The 22,097-nt window shown below is 35.1% G+C and overlaps 2 protein-coding genes across 10 annotated transcripts in view; one reads left to right on the top strand and one right to left on the bottom strand.

Annotated features, from left to right (window-relative positions):
• Positions 1 to 22,097, top strand: part of LOC127869372 (dipeptidyl peptidase 9-like) — a 169,624-nt gene that overhangs the window by 39,621 nt on the left and 107,906 nt on the right. For 2 of the 6 annotated variants that reach the window (XM_052411881.1, XM_052411884.1), the window contains exons 20-21: positions 4,468 to 4,610; positions 7,820 to 7,931. The exons of 3 other annotated variants lie outside the window; for them this stretch is intronic. In XM_052411881.1, coding sequence (XP_052267841.1) covers positions 4,468 to 4,610; positions 7,820 to 7,931 — 255 coding nt within the window. Of the gene's footprint in view, positions 1 to 4,467; positions 4,611 to 7,819; positions 7,932 to 8,810; positions 9,834 to 22,097 lie in introns of those variants that run through there. One more of the 6 variants, XM_052411883.1, reaches the window with a different exon arrangement.
• Positions 12,935 to 22,097, bottom strand: part of LOC127869375 (uncharacterized) — a 319,605-nt gene continuing 310,442 nt past the window's right edge. For 2 of the 4 annotated variants that reach the window (XM_052411890.1, XM_052411891.1), the window contains one exon: positions 12,935 to 14,622. In XM_052411890.1, the coding sequence (XP_052267850.1) occupies positions 13,282 to 14,622 (1,341 nt within the window). In that variant the 3' untranslated portion in view covers positions 12,935 to 13,281. Of the gene's footprint in view, positions 14,623 to 16,381; positions 16,466 to 21,483; positions 21,590 to 22,097 lie in introns of all 4 variants that reach the window. The other 2 variants (XM_052411889.1, XM_052411888.1) reach the window with 2 other exon arrangements.

Genomic DNA, 22,097 nt, shown 5'->3' with positions numbered 1-22,097 from the left:
AATTTTATAAAATATTTTGGACAGATATTAAGGAATATGTTGTTAATTCTCTTAATTACTCTTTAGACACAAATAACCTTACAGAACTGCAAAAACAAAGCATAATTACTTTACTACCCAAGACCGGAAAAGACACCCTTTTGATCGATAACTGGAGGCCTGTCTCACTTCTTAATGTGGATTACAAAATAGCTACAAAAGCCATTGCCAATCGCATAAAACCTTTCTTAAATCACATAATTAGTACAAACCAAACCGGCTTTATCAAAGGGAGGTACATTGGCGAAAATGTAAGACTTTTACAAGAAATTATTGAACGAATTGATGAATCTAACGAAACCGGCCTAATATTTTTTTCTGATTTTAATAAAGCCTTCGACAGTCTTGATCATGAATTTATGTTTAAATGCCTGCGCCATTTCGGTTTTAGCGAACACACTTTACAGTGGGTTAAGTTATTCTATAAAGATGCAACATCGCGTGTTACAAATAATGGACATTTTTCGGAGTTTTTCTGTATCAAAAGAGGGGTGAGGCAAGGATGTCCTTTATCGCCGTACCTTTTTATTATCTGCATTGAATTAATGTCGATAGACATAGAACTTAACACAGAAGTAAAAGGAATAAAAATTAATAATGTAGAACTAAAACAGTCACTTTTTGCTGATGACGCTTCTTTCATACTAGACGGTTCTCGTACATCGTTCGAAACATTAATAAAAATCATAGAAGAATTTGCAGAAATATCCGGACTTACATTAAACAGACAGAAATGTAAAATACTTAAAATAGGGGCATTCAAAAATAACCCAATCGAGTTTTGCAAACATAAACAATTCATTTGGAACTCTAAACACGCCTCAACTTTAGGGATAGAATTTAGTAACGAACCAACAGAAATAATGTTATTAAATTTTCCTGAAAAAATTCATGCTTTTGAAACTTGTTTGAATAAATGGAAACGGTGGAAACTATCGTTAATTGGAAAAATCACAGTTTTAAAAAACTTTGCAATACCCAAGCTTGTATATCCATTAACAGTTTTACCAAATCCATCCCAAGAAATCATTTCAAAAATAAATACACTATGTTTCAAATTTCTGTGGGATGAAAAACCTGATAAAATTGCCAGAAAGCAGATCATACAAGATTATGCCGATGGTGGTTTAAAAATGTTAGACATTGACCTATTCTTAACATCCCTCAAAGCCAGTTGGGTGAAAAGATTTATATTTCAACCCGACTCAAAACTGATTAGAATATATACCAATATGCTAAACAACTATGGAGGAATGTTAATTTTCAAATCAAATTACCATGAAAAAGATGTTAGAGACCTAAACATCAAATCCGAATTCTTAAAAAACATCCTCTGTGGATGGCTCAGTGTCTCATTAGAAAAAAATGAAATCCCAATACAAAAGCAAATTATCTGGAATAATACATTTATAAAAAACGAAAATAAAACTTTTTTTATTAAAACATGGTTCGAAAGAGGTATTCAATATATTGAACATATATATGATTTTAGAAAAAGAGAATTTTACAGTTTCCAAGATATAGTAATTCTTTATGAAATAGATAAAGCAGATTTTATAAAATACCATCAAATTGTCAAAAGCATACCCGTCGATTGGAAAAATAAACTAAAAATAAACGATATCATTTATACCACCCCGGAATACATGCTTAACAAAATAACAGAACATTCAAAAGCTTGCAAACTAGTTTATAGATCTCTTTTACTAAAACACAAACCTGAAAAGTTCAAACAATTTGACAAATGGAAAGACACGCTTAATAATCCAGAAATTAATCAAAGAACTATCTTCAGTCAATCAGTTAAATTAACTACTGACACCAAACTTAGAAATTTCCAATATAAATATCTCATGCACATTTTACCAAACAACACTTACCTACATAAATGCAATCTTGTTCCGTCAACCTTATGCGATTTTTGTAATATGTACTCAGAAACGAATATTCATGTATTCTGGGATTGTCATCTCATTCAAAAATTTTGGATGGATATCAAAAACTTTATTGACAACAAATCAAACAGGTTAGAAAACATTGAACTAAATTTTGCAAAAATATCATTCTGTAATTTCACCATAGCTGACTCCAAAAATGCACACGTTATAAACTCCGTAATATTATTGGCTAAATACTTTATCTTTAAATGCAAACAGGAAAAAGCAACACCGCAAATAGATGCTTTTGTATCTTTTTTTAATAATCGAATTAAACTCGAGGAATTAATAGCGACAACACAAAATAAATTACATATATTTTATACTCACTGGACATTTGTAACATAGGTACACCTACCCAAAAGCAACATACACTTTCCTTTTTTTTAATTTTTAGTTGTTTTTTTTCTATCCATATATTTATGTAACTTTGTGATTCTATTCCATGTTGGTAAAACTTAAAACATATTTATTCACACCAACCATAGTCTTCACTGATGCTTTGTATTATAATTATATCGAGAAAAATGTGAAACAAATATATTAAAAACTATGTATTTCATACAGTATATGTTCTGCAATTATGTAATAAAAATATTACGATGGAAATAAAAAATGGAATAACAAAAAAACGTCAAAAAAAAAAAAAAAAAAAGAATTAAAAAAATTTGATTTTCCAAAAGGGACGTGTTCCAGGACTGACATTGGAGGGACGTCAACAATCGCTTGGAATGCTTGTTGCTGGCATGCCCATAAATGACGTTGCCAATCACTTTGGTGTCCATAAATGAACTGTAAGTCGCCTTAGGACACGGTATCAGCAAACTGGAAGCGCTAAAGACCAACCTCGCTCCGGAAGGCCTAAAAAGACCACCCAACGTGAAAACAATTACATCATGACGTCATTGAGGCGTCATCGATTTTGGACGAGTGGTAAGATTGCCGCTAGGCTGTACAACACTACAGGGACGCTCGTTTGCAATAGGACTGTGCGCAACCGATTGCGAGCGTCAGGATTACGTGCCTACAGACCCTACGTTGGGGTGCCTTTGTCACAACGCCACCGCCAGGAAAGGCTCAACTGGACAATAATTCATCAGCGATGGATACGTGCCAACTTAAACGATGTTTTATTCACGGACGAATCGAGATTCACCGTTTATTTTGCCGATGGAAGAGTGAGGGTTTGGCGGCGTTGTGGCGAACGGTTTCATGACGCCAACGTTAAGGAACACGACAGATATGGAGGTGGCAGTGTTATGATGTGGGGTGGCATCATTCACCAGTCAAGAACAGATCTTGTTCACGCCCCCGGGACACTCACATCCGTTCGATATTGCGAAAAGACCTGTTGTCGTACCTTTCATACGCCAAAGACACGCCCGCATATTTCAACAGGATAATGCCCATCCTCACACTGCACGTCATACACGGGCTGTATAACAACAAAACCATATTGTAACACTGGATTGGCCTGCCAGACCTCAAGACCTTTCTCCAATTGAAGACATGTGGGACGTGTTAGACCGAAGAGTACGTAAACGTTATGACGTCGACAACGTAAACGACCTTAAGCTGGCCTTTCAGAGAGGGTGGGCTAGGATCCCTCTAGGAGTCATACGTGACCTTATTGGCAGCATGAGACGAAGATGCATGGCAATTATTGCTAAAGCGGGAGGCCATAACAGATATTGACAGTATGTGACATTGGATTATGATATGCCAAAATTAACGTAACATTTTTGACCAGATGAACTTGAAGAAATGAATTTGTTTTTATACAGAAATGTGGCTTAATGGTTTATCTTTCAATATTAAAAAATTAATTGGATTTTTTTAATGTGTCAATATTTATATGCATGTGAACACATGTAGCTAAACTTTTTTCCGTCAGTATACATCATTTGATACCTTATTTTATACATCACTTTATGAATAACTTCATACAACAATTTATAGATCACTTTATGTATCACTTTATACATCACTTGATGATCACTCTATGTATCACTGCATAACATCACTAATATCACTTTATACATCACTTTACGTTGTGATAATTCTTTATGTTTATAATATTTTTGTTTCAAATCATCTTGCATGAGATTGGAAATTCTTGAAAATTTTGGTAGCCATTGCTCAATTATAAGTATTATGTTTGAGTTATTTGTCTGTTAATGTAGCATATTTGAATACTAAATAATTAAATGTATATGAGCCTCATTCTGGGAAAATGTGGCTTAATACATGTGAGTAAATTGTCGTCTAAGAATAGCCTGTACAGTCCACACAGGCTTATCAGGGACAATTTCTACTTGTATATTTTTTTGTTTTAAAGGAAGTCTCTTCTTAACAGAAATCCAATTCAGGCGGACTGCACAGGCTAATCTGGGACGACAATTTACACACATGCATTGAGCCCTTTTTTATTAGAGTGACGCTATATATATTAGACCAATCGGCTGTTCAATTTGGTGTTTGTATGCCACAGGTGTCTATAGCAGGCGCCCCGGTTGTAGACTGGCACCTGTATGACACTGGCTATACGGAGCGGTACATGGACCTGCCCACTAACAACCTGTACGGGTATCACCGTGGCAATGTGCTCACATATGTGGACAGCTTACCGGAAGAGTATGTACTGCTGTGATTAAGATGGACATAAAATCTGCATACACACACAAATATGTTTGCGTTTTTATGACAATTCCACCCAACTTAAGAAGTGAACATTATGAAAATGGAAAACATTTGTACCTTTTTTTATACCTCCTGACTTATGAGCCGGTAGAAGAATGACTAAATTTTTACAACAGTGTTAACTCTTGATAAGGTTGTAGGATGTTCGTCTGATTCTTTACAAGTAAACACAAGGCTTGTGTTTCTTAAGAAAAAACGATACAAAAATTTATCATACCACCGCATTGATATCTGCCTGATATAACTTTGCCTGATATATTTTTTTATATCATGGTCAACAGGAAGTATCAGTCATGTTTTGAGGATGGTCATATTACTCGGAATCAAGTATAAAGTTATAATTTTTAGTAAAATCTAATCAGATTCAACGTAACAAACAATTTGATACCAAGACGTAATCTTTTTTAAACACAGACTGAAACACAAACAGCAAAAAAATGTTTTTTACAAATATTAAGCGCGCGCTCCAGACGTCATTATAAACACGTCAAACGACAATTAAAAGTCATATTCTTTCCTGCTAAAACTGCAGTTTTTTTAGCAATTTATTCATTATTTCTCTCAAATCAGGGACGTTGAGATATGATAAAAAGAAAAACAGGTTACTGCCTGATCTTTTTGTAATGTATCAGGCTCGGTAGTAATAAAATAATGTCTCGGCAAGCCTCGCAGTTATATTATTCTAAGCCTTGCCAGATCAGGCAGTAACCTGTTATTCTCTATACACCATACCTGTTTGCTGATACTGCCCTGATACAAAGGTTTCTGGTATAATTATGTATATCAGGTCAGTAGTGGGTTATATCTGTCAATGTTTTGATCTGAATCAAATATAAAGTATTAACGTATTTGTAGAAATAAATCGGTTTCAACAATACAAACAATTTCATACAGAGATGTAGGATATTTTATTCTCAAACGTCATGATGCATATTCATCATTGCAAAAAACTGTTGTAGCGATTATATTTCAATACTTTATTATAACTTTGTGCGTAGAGGTATGAGAAACAGAAAAGCAGGTTTCTTCCCTTTTATTTTGTGATACAACAGGATAAGAATTAATGATAAGCCCCACCTGATGTATAAGACAGCGATAGCTTGTTATTCTCTATGTCTCATACTAGTTACTCAATTTTTGTCATAATTTCATATAATAGAAATCCAAGGGCATCCCATTTCCCATCTTATGTTCACATGTATGATAACATACTAGTGCATGTTGTTTTGTGAGAATCGTCTACACATCGTTCATGTCATCAGTGAAAATCGTCTACTGATTGTTCATGTTTTTCAGTGAGAATCGTCTACTGATCGTTCATGTTTTCAATGAAAATCGTCTATTGATCATTCATGTTTACACTGAGAATCATCTACTCATCGTTCATGTTCTCAGTGAAAATCGTCTACTAATTGTTCATGATTACAGCAAGAATTGTCTACTGATCTTTCATGTTTTCGGTGAGAATCGTCTACTGATTGTTTATGTTTTTATTGAGAATTGTCTACTGATTGTTTATGTTTTCATTGAGAATTGTCTACTGATTGTTTATGTTTTCATTGAGAATTGTCTACTGATTGTTTATGTTTTCATTGAGAATTGTCTACTGATTGTTCATGATTACAGCAAGAATCGTCTACTGATCTTTCATGTTTTCGGTGAGAATCGTCTACTGATTGTTTATGTTTTCATTGAGAATTGTCTACTGATTGTTTATGTTTTCATTGAGAATCGTCTACTAATTGTTCATGATTACAGCAAGAATCGTCTACTGATCTTTCATGTTTTCGGTGAGAATCGTCAACTGATTGTTTATGTTTTCATTGAGAATTGTCAACTGATTGTTTATGTTTTCATTGAGAATTGTCTACTGATTGTTTATGTTTTCATTGAGAATTGTCTACTGATTGTTTATGTTTTCATTGAGAATTGTCAACTGATTGTTTATGTTTTCATTGAGAATCGTCTACTGATTGTTTATGTTTTCATTGAGAATTGTCTACTGATTGTTCAAACAAGGCAAACAATTTCATTTCTAAGATGTAGTATATTTTATACTCTAACGTCATGAAACATATTCATGACTGCCAAAACTGAAAAGTCGTAGCGATCATATTTTATTATTTATTAATAATTGTATGCGTAGAGGTATGATAAACAGGAAAGCAGGTTACTACCCTTTTCTTGTGTGATATAATATTAGGATAAGAATTGATTCTAAGCCCCACCTGATGTATTACACAACGATAGCCTATTATTCTCTATATCTCGTAATAAAGGACTCAATTTCTGACATTATTACATAAAATGGAAATCCAACTGCATCCCATTTCCCATCTTATGTACACATGTATCTTTGATAACATACTAGTGCATGTTTTCAGTGAGAATCGTCTACAGATCGTTCATATTTTCAGTGAGAACCGTCTACTGATTGTTCATGTTTTCAGCGAGAATTGTCTACTGATTGTTCATGTTTTCAGTGAGAATCGTATACAGATCGTTCATGATTTCAGTGAGAATCGTATACTGATCGTTCATGTTTTCAGTGAGAACCGTCTACTGATCGTTCATGTTTTCAGTATGAATCGTCTACTGATCGTTCATGTTTCCAATGAGAATCGTCTACTGATAATTCTTGTTTTCAAGGAGAATTGTCTACAGATCGTTCATGTTTTCATTGAGAATTGTCTACTGATTGTTCATGTTTTCATTGAGAATCATCTACTGATCGTTCATGTTTCCAGTGATAATCATCTACTGATCTTTCATGTTTTCAGTGAGAATCGTCTATTGATTGATCATGTATTCATTGAGAATTGTCTACTGATCGATCATGTTTTCAGTGAGAATGGTCTACTGATTGTTCATGTTTTCAGTGAGAATCATCTACTGATCGTTCATGTTTTCAGTGATTATCATCTACTGATCGTTCATGTTTTCAGTGAGAATCGTCTACGGATTGTTCATGTTTTCATTGAGAATTGTCTACTGATTGTTCATGTTTTCAGTGAGAATCGTCTAGTAATCGTTCATGTTTCAAGTGATAATCATCTACTGATTGTGCACGTTTTCAGTGAGAATCATCTACTGATCGTTCATGTTTTCAGTGAGAATCGTCTACTGATCGTTCATGTTTTCAGTGAGAATCGTCTACTGATCGTGCATGGTCTGATGGATGAGAATGTCCACTTCCTACACACAAGCAAACTGGTGAACGCTCTCGTGAAGGCCTGCAAACCACACACTCTACAGGTGAGTGGCAGGGGTCAGTTGTCATGGAGGAGTGAAAATAGTCTTTAGTTGTATACTCCGGTCTAGTTGTCAATTAGCTCACAAGTACGGTCATAAGTGGTCATATAGCTCATTAGTTAAGTCTTACCTTATAAAATGACTCATTAGTACTGTTACGTTTTGTAAGCACTCAACAGGTTGAGTGGTCAGAAATTAAAGAGTTACAACAGAAGCATTCTGGAGTTCTCTGGCGTTAAGTGGTACAAAAGCTTTATATTTTTCTCATTTTCAACTATGTATTTCTCATTAACAACTCTATAGTATTGTTTTTTGTTTGTTGTGTTATCTAGCCTTTTAAGTTTGTTATCTCCAATAAAAGTTAAAAAAAAACACCATTCAATTTATTCATTTGACAACAGTTGGTTGTTATAAAAACAATAAGTAACATTTATAGGTGTAAGACAATTTCAATGTTGATAATAAGTTTAGACTTAAGTTGTAGGGACCAAGGAAGTCATGATTGTGTTATGCTTTCCATGACAATGCCCGTATCTATTAAGTCTATTTTTTTGCAAAAACTGGTTAAAATGTGTTTAACCAACTTCATTTCATGTCAGCCATATTTTTGTTCCGCAATCTGTTAAAACAGGGCTAATACACATGCGTAAAGTATTTCCCAGAATAACAAGTGCATTATGCAAAGGCTAATCTGGAACTATTATTTTCGCTGTTATGGAATTTTTCGTTTAAAGAAACTCAATTCAAAACAAAAATACGGTCTATGTGGACAGTGTCTTCCCTGATTAGCCTATGCGGACTGAACAGGCTAACCTGGGATGACACTTTACCCACATGCATTAACTGCGGCTTTCCCAGATCTAGTCTCATTGTATATTTCAGTTGTATCCCAATGAGAGACATGGCATCCGAAGTCACGAGGCGTCCGAACACTACCGCGTCTTGGTGCTTAACTTCCTAAAACAGAACCTGTGATATGTACAAACAACTTATACGATTAGTCTTAGATACACAGTACAGAACACTCAGAGTGGTGATGGTAACCTTTGATACAACACGAAACAAGAAACAATTCAAGTTGTCATGGAAACACAGTTCAGAAAACTTCATACAAAGGACAGAGTGTGATAAACAGATAAGTTATTGAAACTCTTACAGTTGTCTTGGTTAATGTAAGAGTAGATTTGGAAACTTTTTACCGCAGAAAAACACTTTGTTTCAAATGGGATCTGTACTATGCAGCCATCGTGTGTCACTGATACACCAACATTAAAACCAGTACAATTCACACCGTCTCACATTCAGCTTTAGAATGTTAACTGATTTGTAGTGTTCATTAATTATTGGGCCGTGCTCTGTAAAAAAGGGGGTTTAATGCATGTGCGTAAAATAACTTTCCAGATAAGCCTGTGCAGTCTGCACAGGCTAATCAGGAACGACACTTCCCGACTAAACTTGATTTTTGCTAAGGAGAGACTTTCTTTAAACTAAAAATATAAAAGCAAAAAGTTCCTTCTCTGATTAGCCTGTGCAGACTTTAAAGACTTGGACAGCACTTTACACACATGCATTAAACCCCTTTGTCACAGAGCACAGTCATGTATAGTGGGTAAACACATGCTAATTAATTTATTAAATGCAATGATATATTGAATGCATGTACTTATAAATAAGACACAATTTTGTTGGTTTTTATGTTGATTTGGTAAAATCAAGATATTTATCTATTATCAAACATTGATGCTGATTTTACAAACTTATTGTATCTATTGTTGGCACCTTTTTTAGCAATGAGATTTTTAGTTGAATATGTTATAAGTTGTAAATATGTCTGAGAGATTGGTTTAGTTTTACTTGTTCAGTACCGTAGTGGCGTACATAAATAAATAAAAACTATCAACTTGATGATGGATACATATTTTGTGCTAGTGGTATTGGAATATAGCCGTCGGTTTGTCCGATTGCCTGAATACCGGTACTATTTTGTCTGCCTGTTTGTCTGATAACATATGATATGAAATGAAAAGGTGACAACCATATATTTTCTATTAATACTTCTGCATGTACAAATAGAGAATGCACGGTTGATACTACGATATCAAAGAAACCACGATTGCTGCATGTATAAAAAGTGAATGTTAGGTTGATACTACGATATCTAAGAACCCACGATTGCTGGATGTATAAACAGAAAATGTAAGGTTGATATTGCGATATCTAAGAAACCACGATTGCTGCATTTATAGTGAATGTTTGGTTGATATTGCGGTATCTAACAACCCACGATTGCTTGATGTATAAATAGAGAATGTAAGGATGATATTGCGATAAATCCCGGACAATCGCTCCTACGGACAATCGCTCATTCGCTAAACTTGACAGGGCAGACAGGCGCTCCTACGATGTTTTGGCATGGCGGACAGTCGCTCCTACGATGTTTTTACTGGGCGGACAGTCGCTCCTACATTATTTTGCCAACCGGACAATCGCTCCTAAATTATTTAATATCTAAGAACCCACGATTGCTGGATGTATAAATTGAGGATGTAAGGTTGCTGTATGTATGACTACAGAATGTGATGTTGATAGTGGGATATATAAGAACCCACGATTTATGGATGTATAAATAAATAATGTACGGTTGATATTTCGATATCTAGGAACACAAATTTACTGGATGTATAAATAGAGAATGTAAGATTGATATTACAATATCTTTAAAACCACGATTGCTTGATGTATAAAAAGATAATGTAAGGTTGAAGAATCAAAGATTGGTGGTTGTATAAATAGAAAAGTTAAGGTTAATGATGTGATATCTAAAAACCGACTTGGTAAGTCAAAACTGTTAAAAAGCAGCAAACCCGCTACCGAGAAAGCCATATGGATTGACCATTATGGTTAAAGGCTTGACTAAACATTTAAGGATCGTGGGCTCGATTCCTGTCCCGGTGTGTTGTGATTGTCATTGACATTATTTGTACGTCCATTCTTCCCTGACCTGTGATTCATGTAGGGCAGTGTTCAATTTCTGGCGTAAGTATTTGCACTGAGAAGTAATAAACCAACGTACACAGGACACGTGTTAACAGTTTAACAGACCGCTGTGATATTAATGAAATATTTTTGAACACTGCGGAAAATTCTTGCAAACAAAAACAAACTAACAAACAAATCCATGGTATGCTTATGACCATGTTTTGACCTTCGACCTTGTGGCATGTGTCTTTAACGCAATTCTACGAACTAAAGTATGACCAGAGCCTCTTCACGATGTTTTTAAGATTATTTTCTCAGATGTACAATATGTGTTGGGGTCACCGCCTTGGACGGCAAATACACAACGTAGAGAAACAGTCACATCATACACTAAAGTAAATAAACATTTAACACAAATATTTAGCATCGCAATTCATATAAAAGGATTAAACGAAATCTATTAAATTAATGCAATTGAATTACTCAAAGGTTGAATATTCATCATAACGACAGAAATGCACGGAACATCATGTATTAAATATAGGGATGCAAGCGGTTACACAAATCATTAACCGGTTAACCTGTTGCCGTAACCGATTAACCGAAACTCCTCAAGTGGTTTAAATGGTAAAGATTACGTAAATAATGTCACACCGCTCATACCTCTACTCTCTATAGAACGGACGTAATTTGAGAGCGCTTGTGTTGATAACATGTCTGTTTCTTAATAACATGTATATTTATATACATTTATTTTAATTATTTTGTAAATGTTTGTTATATTTTGTATTTATTTTTCCTACGTGAAAGAATAAACGTATTTTATTAAAGAATTACACAATATTCTTTTACGCGTCATTACCTTATTTTTAGTTGGGTCACTGACATTACGTTCGCGTCGTATCGTTCAAAAATGGTATGTTTCTTTGTGTATTCTGTTTTAATTTTTATATTAATATTTATTTATTAAATTAGTTAAATTAATTGCTTTCTTAAATAAAACTTGCCTCATACGGTAGTGGTGGCATCGTGGATCACGTACATTACTAACAATGATTTTAATTTCTAATAGAACAAATAAGACGTTAACTCGACAAGATTTTAACTACGAATACAATTCATGATAAAATTGTGACTTATAAATACTTTATTTTTGCTGGTAATGAGTGTTGGATATTGGTAAACAAAACATCAAAATAAGCAGTCCAATGTCTAAATTGAAATTGATCGCGAGTTCTATAAACGTGTCAATTGCCTCTTCGCTAATAGCCGCCACTCCATGCAGTTCGCTAGTTAAAATTTCGTGAGTTTAACACAACAGTGGATTATTATTAAAACGTACCCCTTGCTTGTTACCACAAAGGTTCTGCTTTATTGCCTCTTTATCCCACTTTTACAACGAATTCGGTTGATTTAAGCCCCGCTGATTAAATATCATCTATAATCAACGGCGGGAAATGACGTCAATATTTCGACGATACGACTTTATAAATCCAGCGACATTATCCAGTCAAACTAATTTTGTTTAAACAAAAAGGTTTACAAAATAAAAAGTGGAATAAATAGAATAATAGATTAGTGTTGATTATAGATCAGGTTTTTCATGCGCGGCACGAAAACGAAAAAGCACTCGCCAAGGCTTTTTGATTTCTAAGCCTCGCAGGCCTTAAAACCTAGACGCAGCTTCATTATGCAGGATAATTCAAATGGCATACTTTACCAATGAAAGTAACGTCACATCGTACCAGTAGGTTCGATAAACAAAGGAAGACATACGAATGCTTCAGGTGTCGTTAATAATGTATTAAGGTGTAATTTATATCAACTAACACACATTTATTTTCGATACTCTGCATTTTACGATCCATATTACATATGCATATTAATATGTATAGCTTAATGTTTAAACGGTCATACGCACCAAATTTCTCTGTTACATCATCAAGGACTATTGTGAACGGAAAAAGGAGCACACCATATAAACGCATGTCAAACAAATGTGCGTACAACAAAAAAACGCATGCCAGAGATTCTATAAGTATTCACATTTGTTGGATTAATTCAGAGCACTCCAAATAAGATTGGGTGACAATTAATAGTTATTATTAACAAAGTTGATCTGAAATAAAGCATGAATTTATAAAGTTACCGATTTATACATTTACTCGGTACGTAATGACTGTGAACACATAATGACTGGTACGGACCGTTTTTTATGTTAACAAACAAAACATAACAATTCAATAATACACGTCTGAACGTTCCGTTCAGCCCTCGATATATATGTTATGTTTAGACGCCCTAAATTAACTACGTTCTGTAGTGCATTGTTGAAAATATGCATTGCATGGAATAACTGGCATTTACAACACAATTACATAACCATCATATGTAGTATCTCTATCAGATCATTCAAACGACTTCCTTCCCTATTCATCCTCGTATGGACCTCTTTCACTAACTCAGCCATACGACTCGATATCGCCTGCTGCATAGGTTCATGTCTATTGACCTCGAAATTCTCATCCATGCACTGCATTTGTCTGTCCAAGTGCTTCAAATGCAGCAGTTCCATCTCAACTCTCTTCTTGTTATACCACATCAGTGGCTCTGGATGCGATATTATTGCCTTCCGTATCCTCGGCAATCTTAGTAATGCATTTGAACCTTCGTTCATCATGTCCGTGATAGTATTTACCCATGTACATTTTTGTCCTTCATCCAGTCCGCATGCTGCCATTAGATTCCTTTCTGGTATCATATAATATGGCAGTTCGATCTTTAATATTGCCGTTCTTAATTTCTCCAATCCTTCCCGAAGCCAATAAAACAAACTGCTTTCATTGAACTGTGCCTGTGGATTGTTTTCCGCAAGCCACAATACAATGTTTTTCACTGTGTATGATGTAATTTCTTTCTTTACTGGCTTTAACACATCCTTAACAACCATTTTCAATAAAACATAAATGTAGACCTGGGTGTTATTAAGACTGCTGATAAGTTCATTCTCCCCAGTATTAAAACAAATCCTCCATTCTAGATGATGATATTCGCTACCCTTAAAACCAACAGGTGTCACAAATGATCCCATAGTTACGACTTTGCGAACGATATCCGGTGGTGGCCAATGGCGAGTTCGCTCTGCCCATCTCGATAGTATGACAGGACAATGGCAGCGTAAAGAAAATACATTGTCTATATGATATGGCCCTGATGAACTCGGCATTGATGGCCCTGCACGTTCATGGCGAATCTCGTTTGGCCCAAATGTTATGTCTTTAGCAATATCAACAAATAAAGCACTGCACAGGAGGACACGCCCATTTTCATCTTCACACAGAGCATCACAGATTATTGATGGAATAATGTCGCCACGTCGCTCGAGTAAATTAAGCCTAGAGTGTCCGTGGTAGCACACGCCGGTGTTTAATGTAAACACAGTAGTCTCCCTTGGTAATTTGTCAGAATCAACACCATTTTCTAAACACATGATGCCGTCTACAACAAACATCCTATCACAGTCACTTTCATAGAAGCATGTAAGCCCCTCTGCCTTGCTACCAGTAGTGATCATCGATATGATACCAGGCCTTATAGCATTCATCAGCCTATCACCTTCCCTGTAGGCGTCTCTCCGTGCCTGTCTGATGGGACGCCCATAACCGAGACAGTTCATCAGAGTACACATCTCTAGTGAGGCATTTTCACACTGAACCTGATAGTGATGAAAACATTCAAATTGCAGGAAATCATAATATGCTCCTTAAACAATATGAAACGGTCCAAAGCAAGCCAAGCCTACGCGTCCTATACAAATCCATTCATGTTATAACACAATATGTTCTTAAGAAATTAAAATCATCTAAAAACTGACTGAAGATGTTAAATCTGTTTAAGCTTCAATACATAAGTAATGAGTGTGTTTATCTCGAAGATATAGTTTGACTCGTATACAGGATAATCAGATAATCAATGCAGAATAACATCAACGCATAGAGCTTGAATAATGCAAACATTTATTACTGAAGAAATTCACAACGTAAAAAGAACGTAAATTGTACTCATAATCAATTTTCCGCAATGTTATTTTCACATCAAATACTGATATATGTATTTAAAATATGTATGTATAATAATATTTTACGAAACCGACTTGTGATAGAACTGCACACACACCATTACTTACAGCTTCTACGTGAACTGCACATACACCATTACTAACAGCTTCTACGTGAACTGCACATACATCAGTACTTACTTTACACTTGCATGTGAACTGCACATACAACTGTACATGCAACGTGTATAAACTGCAGATAAACCAGTACTTACAACTTCTATGTGCACTGCTGAAACACCAGTACTTTCAACTATCGCTGCAACTTCTACGAGCACTGCACATACACCAAAACATACAACTTATATGTGCCATGCACATACACCAGTAATTACAATGTAAGTCTTAATGTCTATGTGCATTGTATATACATCAGTACTTAACACTTCTACTAGCACTGCACATACATCAGTTCTTTCACCTTCTACGAGCACTGCACATACACCAAAACATACAACTTATATGTGTCCTGCACATACAACAGTAATTACAATGTCTATGTGCATTGCATATGCATCAGTACTTAAAACTTCTACTAGCACTGCACATATGCCAGTACTTTCAACTTCTACTAGCACTGCACATATGCCAGTACTTTCAACTTCTACGAGCACTGCACATATACCAGTACTTACAACTTATATGTAAACCTCACATACCTTAATTATTACAACTTCTATGTTAACTTCATATATACACCAGTAATTACAACTTCTACATGAATTGCTTATTCACAAGTGCTAGCAATTTCTAAGTGAACTGCACATAAACCAGAACTGACAACTTCTATGTGAACTGCACATACACCGGAACTGACAACTTCTACGTGAACTGCACATACACCAGTACTAGGAACTTCTACGTGAACTGCACATACACCGGAACTGACAACTTACACGTGAACTGCACATAAACCAGAACTGACAACTTCTATGTGAATTGCACATACACCAGTACAAGCAACTTTTATGTGAACTGCACATACACCGGAACTGACAACTTCTATGTGAACTGCACATACACCAGTATTAGCAACTTATACGTGAACTGCACATACACCGAAACTGACAACTTCTACGTGAACTGCACATACACCGGAACTGACAACTTCTACGTGAACTGCACATACACCGGAACTGACAACTTCTACGTGAACTGCACATACACCGGAACTGACAACTTCTACGTGAACTGCACATACACCGGAACTGACAACTTCTACGTGAACTGCACATACACCGGAATTGACAACTTCTACGTGAGCTGCACATACACCGGAACTGACAACTTCTACGTGAACTCCACATACACCGGAACTGACAACGTCTACGTGAACTGCACAAACACCACTTCTTACTATGGATTGACGACTGTAAAGGCCGCTGTTACGTGGGATACCTCCATGCTCCGCCTTATCACGCCATGGATCACCTTCCGCCATCTGTACAATTATGTAAGTAAAATGCGCATTGATTATAAACAAGCTTAGTTGTGTATTTATTTCGAACATAATTGATTACATACATACAACATAGCATCGAACGTCATTATGTTGTTTTAATCACTTAATATTCATCATGTCCTACCATACGATAACGATTACTTTTTTATCTACTAAAATACGCACACACAGTTATGTTGGCAATTCATTTTATGGAATAATATTTTTGTATTTATAATCCAGTACAAGTATTATATAAAAACTTTAAGTAATTATACGTGTATAAGTAATTGGATAATCTGCAAACATTTGCCCAGCATATTCATTTAATAATTCAACATAATATTATAAGACTACGTGTCAAATCAAAATTGTATTTTCGTACATCATTTTCATTCGATATATTTATAGTAGTTGTTTAAATTAAGCCACGTGTATAACTAACACTATACGCATTTATGTGGGTGATGTAATTATTTGAATGTACCCATGTTTTGGATATTCAGACCGCATCCAACGGTTATAGCGTTGATATATACCTGCATGTAAGTAATGTTAATGGAACTCCATCAACACATCAAACTTGCTTAACCTTTTTCTAAAAGGTCATTACTTTAATCTTTTCTAAACAGAAAATCCATAGCTTTCAGTGATTGCCCATTTTGCTACGATTACAAACAACGAAAAGGTAAAATTGAAATATGTTTTACTATTTAAATACTTCACCGGGTTTTCAATGCGTAAAGTTACATTTTTTATAATACATCTTGTATTTATCATCGGATGTCGTAAACATTTGGAAAATAAACACTTGCATGATAGTGTAATATCTTCTATAACTTATTTTTGAATTGGTCTATGATTCGATGTATTATAATTAAACATTAAACAAGTAACATCAAAACACAATGAAGTTACACAGTGGCAAATCTAAAAAATGTAACAAATGCATGCACCCGCCCCCCTAAAAAAATGGGGGCCTTTACAAAGGATTGTATGCAACAAAACTGACAATAAGAGTAAATCTTATCACATAATTGTGACTTAAAGAGTAAATCTTATCACATAATTGTGACTTAGCCATTTAATTAAGTTTTTAGTTGACACAGAATTATGCACTACTGTAAAATCGTTGTTACAGTATATGGGGAGAGAATATTATAATACAATAACTAGGTGCCATCCACTGTCCACGGCCAGTGCATATGGGTAATATCAAGTCAATCAGTCAATTCGTTGACGAGTTATTTATCGGATTAGATTTTGACACTTATTGTAACATTGACCTTTACCTATGACATTGTAACCCTAATTTAAATAGGGATCATTTACTGTCCAAGGTTAATGCACACGTGAAGAATTAAGCAATCAGTCAATTTGTTTACGAGTTATTGATCGGAAACGATTTTCGCACTTATTGTGAGTGTGACCTTGACCTTTGACCTCCTGAACCCATTTTCATTAGGGTTCATCTACTGTCCAAGGCCAATGCACAATGCACAAGGCGAATGTATATTATAAAATGAAAATGATTGAAATAATTATATGTAGCCCAAACATAATCGCATGTAATGATAAGATGTTTGTAGTGAAACTTATATCCGGCTATGTGCAAAAGACATGAATACTATATCGTAGGTATTTTTAATTATGGATGTTGAATATTCCCCGTGTTAAATGTTCTCCGCCTGACTTAAAGCTGCTGAAACGATATGGTTTTGGAAGAGATATTAAAACGAGTATTAAGGATATGTTAAAAAACAACAAATACGGATTCAAACTTTTTTGTATTGCAACACTTAGTATTTACTATTGTGACAGCGTTAACGTTTTTGTTAGTTATTTTATTAAAGTACGCTGTATTTAATAGAAACAATACAAGACAGAAAATTAAAATTAGTTATATTTATGTTTTGCAAGCACGTTGTTATAGTTACTTTTTCAGCTACAAGTAAAAAATGGCGGCATCTTGCTGAATAGTTACTATGACACCGTGCTTGCAGTTGAAAATATTACTCCCACACCGGTCAAAATGCGACACGTGCGCGATATTTGCATGATATAGTGTCGAGTGTCATATTGTGCGTCGCGCGTCGCTACGTGCGTCGAGCAAATAACGCGTGACGACCTAGGCAATTTTAGGTCGACAGGCGACATTTGCGCGACATTTGCTCGATATAATGTCGAGTATCATATCGCATGTCGCGCGCCGTATCGTGCGTCGCTCAAACGTTGAGTGACGCTCTCGAAGTTCGACACACGACAATTGAAGTCGACATACGACAAATGAAGTCGACATGCGAAGCGACACGCAACATTCATCGCGACGCACTATATGACAATCGACAATACAGTCGACAGTCAAGATTTTATGCAATATTTTTTGTCTAAAACCCAGCGCGATATGCGACACTCAAATCTTGATTGTCGCATGTCAACTTCAAATGTTGAGTGTCATATCGTGCGTCGCTTGAATGTAGTGAGTCAACCTCAAAGTGCGCGGACAATCAACGCCACGTCATACTTACAACCGTTGGTTTATCAGGGTAATAACCCACGGTAAGCTCCCTTCTCATTCTAAATTGTATACGTATCCGACTGTGGTAGAATTAAGAAATAATCAAAGTGTAAATGTTGGTTACTGTGGAAACAACCAACGGTTTGGAGTTCCGATGAGTAGTGGTAACAAGCATTGGAACGACAAACTGATGGTTATTACAGAAATAACCAACGCTTACACGTCGATTATTTCGATTCTAATACGATTTCATTGTCCGCGAAAACATGACGTCACCACAACAATGAAAATCAAATGACGTCGTCTTTATTCATGAACCGTGCGCGGACAATCAAAGTGACGTTAGTTTAAACAACCGTTGGTATGTCGGGGTAATAACCCACGGTAAGCTCCCTTCTCATTCTGATGTACATGCGTGTGCAACTGTGGTAGATTTAAGAAATAATCGACGTGTAAGCGTTGGTTATATCGGTAATAGTCAACGCTTTGGAATTCCGATACATAGTAATTAAACCACGAGGGCGTAGCCCGAGTGGTTTGGTAACAAGCATAGGAAAGACGAACCGTTGGTTATAACCACAATAACCAACGCTTACATGTCGATTATTTTGATTCTAACACGATTTCATTAATAAGTTATCCGCGATTGAAAGGCTATAAATGAGAATTATATTAACCGAACGTCCTCCAGTTTCCGCGTAAACGATAAGCCACCACAACAATGAAAATCAAATGACGTCGTCTTAATTCATGAACAGTGCGCGCAAAATCAAAGTGACGTCATACTTACAACCGTTGGTTTATCGGAGTAATAACACATGGTAGACTTTCTTCTCATTCTAATGTGCATGCGTATTTGACTGTGGTAGAATTCGCAATAACGGTGATCGACTCCATTACTACAGTTTGATTGTCATGAACATGTTAACAAAATTATATTGAAAGTATAGTTCATACGTTTTTATTTTGCAAAGGATCATTTTATTGAATACCCTTTTTTAATGTTAATCAATAAAGCTTTAACTGAAATAATTTCAAATATGATTATTTACAAAAAATATTTTAACATAATGTTTACGATTTCCTTTAAATAAAATTAAAACCGTGAATACTATTGTACTTTAATTACGTTGATGTTTATACAGGTATTCAAGGTATTGTATTTTCAAATTAAATCATTTTGTATAATATGTGAATACATTTATTGGCCCCTTAAACTAGCTTACTTAATTTAAAGTAAGTAAAAGCAAAGAGTTTTAATTATTCCGGCATCTTAAAGACGTCTTAGTCAAAGAACTAAAATTCATAATACACATTAACTATTAACTATTTAAACTTTCATAATTATTTAATTGTATGTGTCTGTTTAATTTTATCACTATGTCTAAAACGTCTTGATGACGTCATTATGAAACCAGAAAAATTATAAATATGAATTGCGGTTATTCACTGTGACATAGATTGACGGTTCAATAGTGTTTATGCAACCAACCATAGTAAAAATGCCTAGGAAAACATTAACACAATTAAAGTCAAAATTTGTGTACCCAATTTTTTGTGTACCCAAACTTTTCGAACCCACATTTTTTTCGAAAATGGGCGCCAACAAAAAGTGGGTACGAACAAAACCTAGGGTACGAAAACAATTTGGGTAGGAAAAAATATGGGTACGACAAAAATTTGGGTAAGAAAAAAATCGGTACGAAAAAAAATGGGTACGAAAAATTGTGGGTACAAATATTTTTTTATTAGGAAAGATGGGGTACCTGTAAGTATACCGGTGTACCCAAAAGTAACGTTTGAAACTCGGTGTCAAAATTGTCAAAAAACTTTAGATTCTTATATATGGCCGAGTTTTTCCTGGTTTCTGATTGGCTGGAACTCGTATTTGCCGACCTTTTTCCGTATTGGCCGTGTTTTTCCAGACTGGCCGCCTTTTTCTCGTATAAGGAGAGTTTCGAGCTTTATTGGCTAGGCTCAACGTGTATGGGGCGAACACATTGAACAAAATCTCGTCAAATATTATAAAATTGAATAATAATAGGCTATTAGCTGTTATTGCCTACTATCAGTGTTATTTTTCACCATTTTTGGAATGGGGCCGGGTCGCTTTGGATTGGGAAATTTCGCGGAAAATTTAGAAAAAAATGGAAAAAATAATTTAAAATTGAGAATAAAAGTGTTTTCAGTATTATGTTTTACTAAGGTTGAACTAATATGGATGGGAGAAGAACAAAGAAATTGAGATAACAAAAAACAAAAAAAAAAAACAAAAAAAAATTTTTTTTGGGGTAAACCTTCCATTGGGAATTTTTAAGTCCCATTTTGGAAATATATATATAATTTTTTCAAGTGGGAATGGGGCCGATTAACGGACCCGATTTGGAATGGAAAACAACACACTGAACTATGTAAGTTGGTATTGTGAAATGTGTAGAGAAGGGAGTGTTTTTGGAGTACCCTGAGGAAACCCCACCTGTCCGTTACTAAGGCGACTAACCTTATTCACATGCGCTGGAAATTTAACGCGATCGTCTTGAAGAATAGCGCGTGTACCGACCACCTCGTTAACAGGACAGCAATGATGTTCAGCAAGATTAAGAATCCTGTAATGATTTAAAGAATCTACTCAACATCATCACATACCATCGATAATGAGTTATAAGTATAGAACATAATACCTACTTATTGATTGGTTATGTATTTGAAAAACCAAACGTTTGTCAGGAAAATTGTTATAAAGTTTAAATGTAAACATGATTTACAGTTTTGTATTAGGTATGTATACACTTTGCAAAGCCTGTTTGGGATATGAATACTATTAAGACTTACGCTCTATACAAGTGCGTTGTTTTGTGTAAGTTAAAAAGTCTATTCACACCAGTCAAAAAATCCAAAAATGCAGAAAAGCTCAGAACAACATTCCACGAAATGCACGTTATTGATCATGTTGTTATGTCGTTGATTTAGAAAACGATTCACAGTGTGCATTCGTATGCCGCTGTTTCAATTATTTAAGAAATAATAAGCCGCATAGCTTACATCTCATCTCATCTTTATATAAACGCCACAAGATTTTCATGTGACAGTTTAGTAAGTTCATATGTACGTTAC

This window comes from Dreissena polymorpha, chromosome 2 (assembly GCF_020536995.1).
Source record: "Dreissena polymorpha isolate Duluth1 chromosome 2, UMN_Dpol_1.0, whole genome shotgun sequence".
Lineage (NCBI taxonomy): Eukaryota > Metazoa > Mollusca > Bivalvia > Myida > Dreissenidae > Dreissena > Dreissena polymorpha.
The sequence above is the reverse complement of the archived record's forward strand: the minus strand, read 5'-3'. Positions and strand labels throughout refer to the sequence as shown.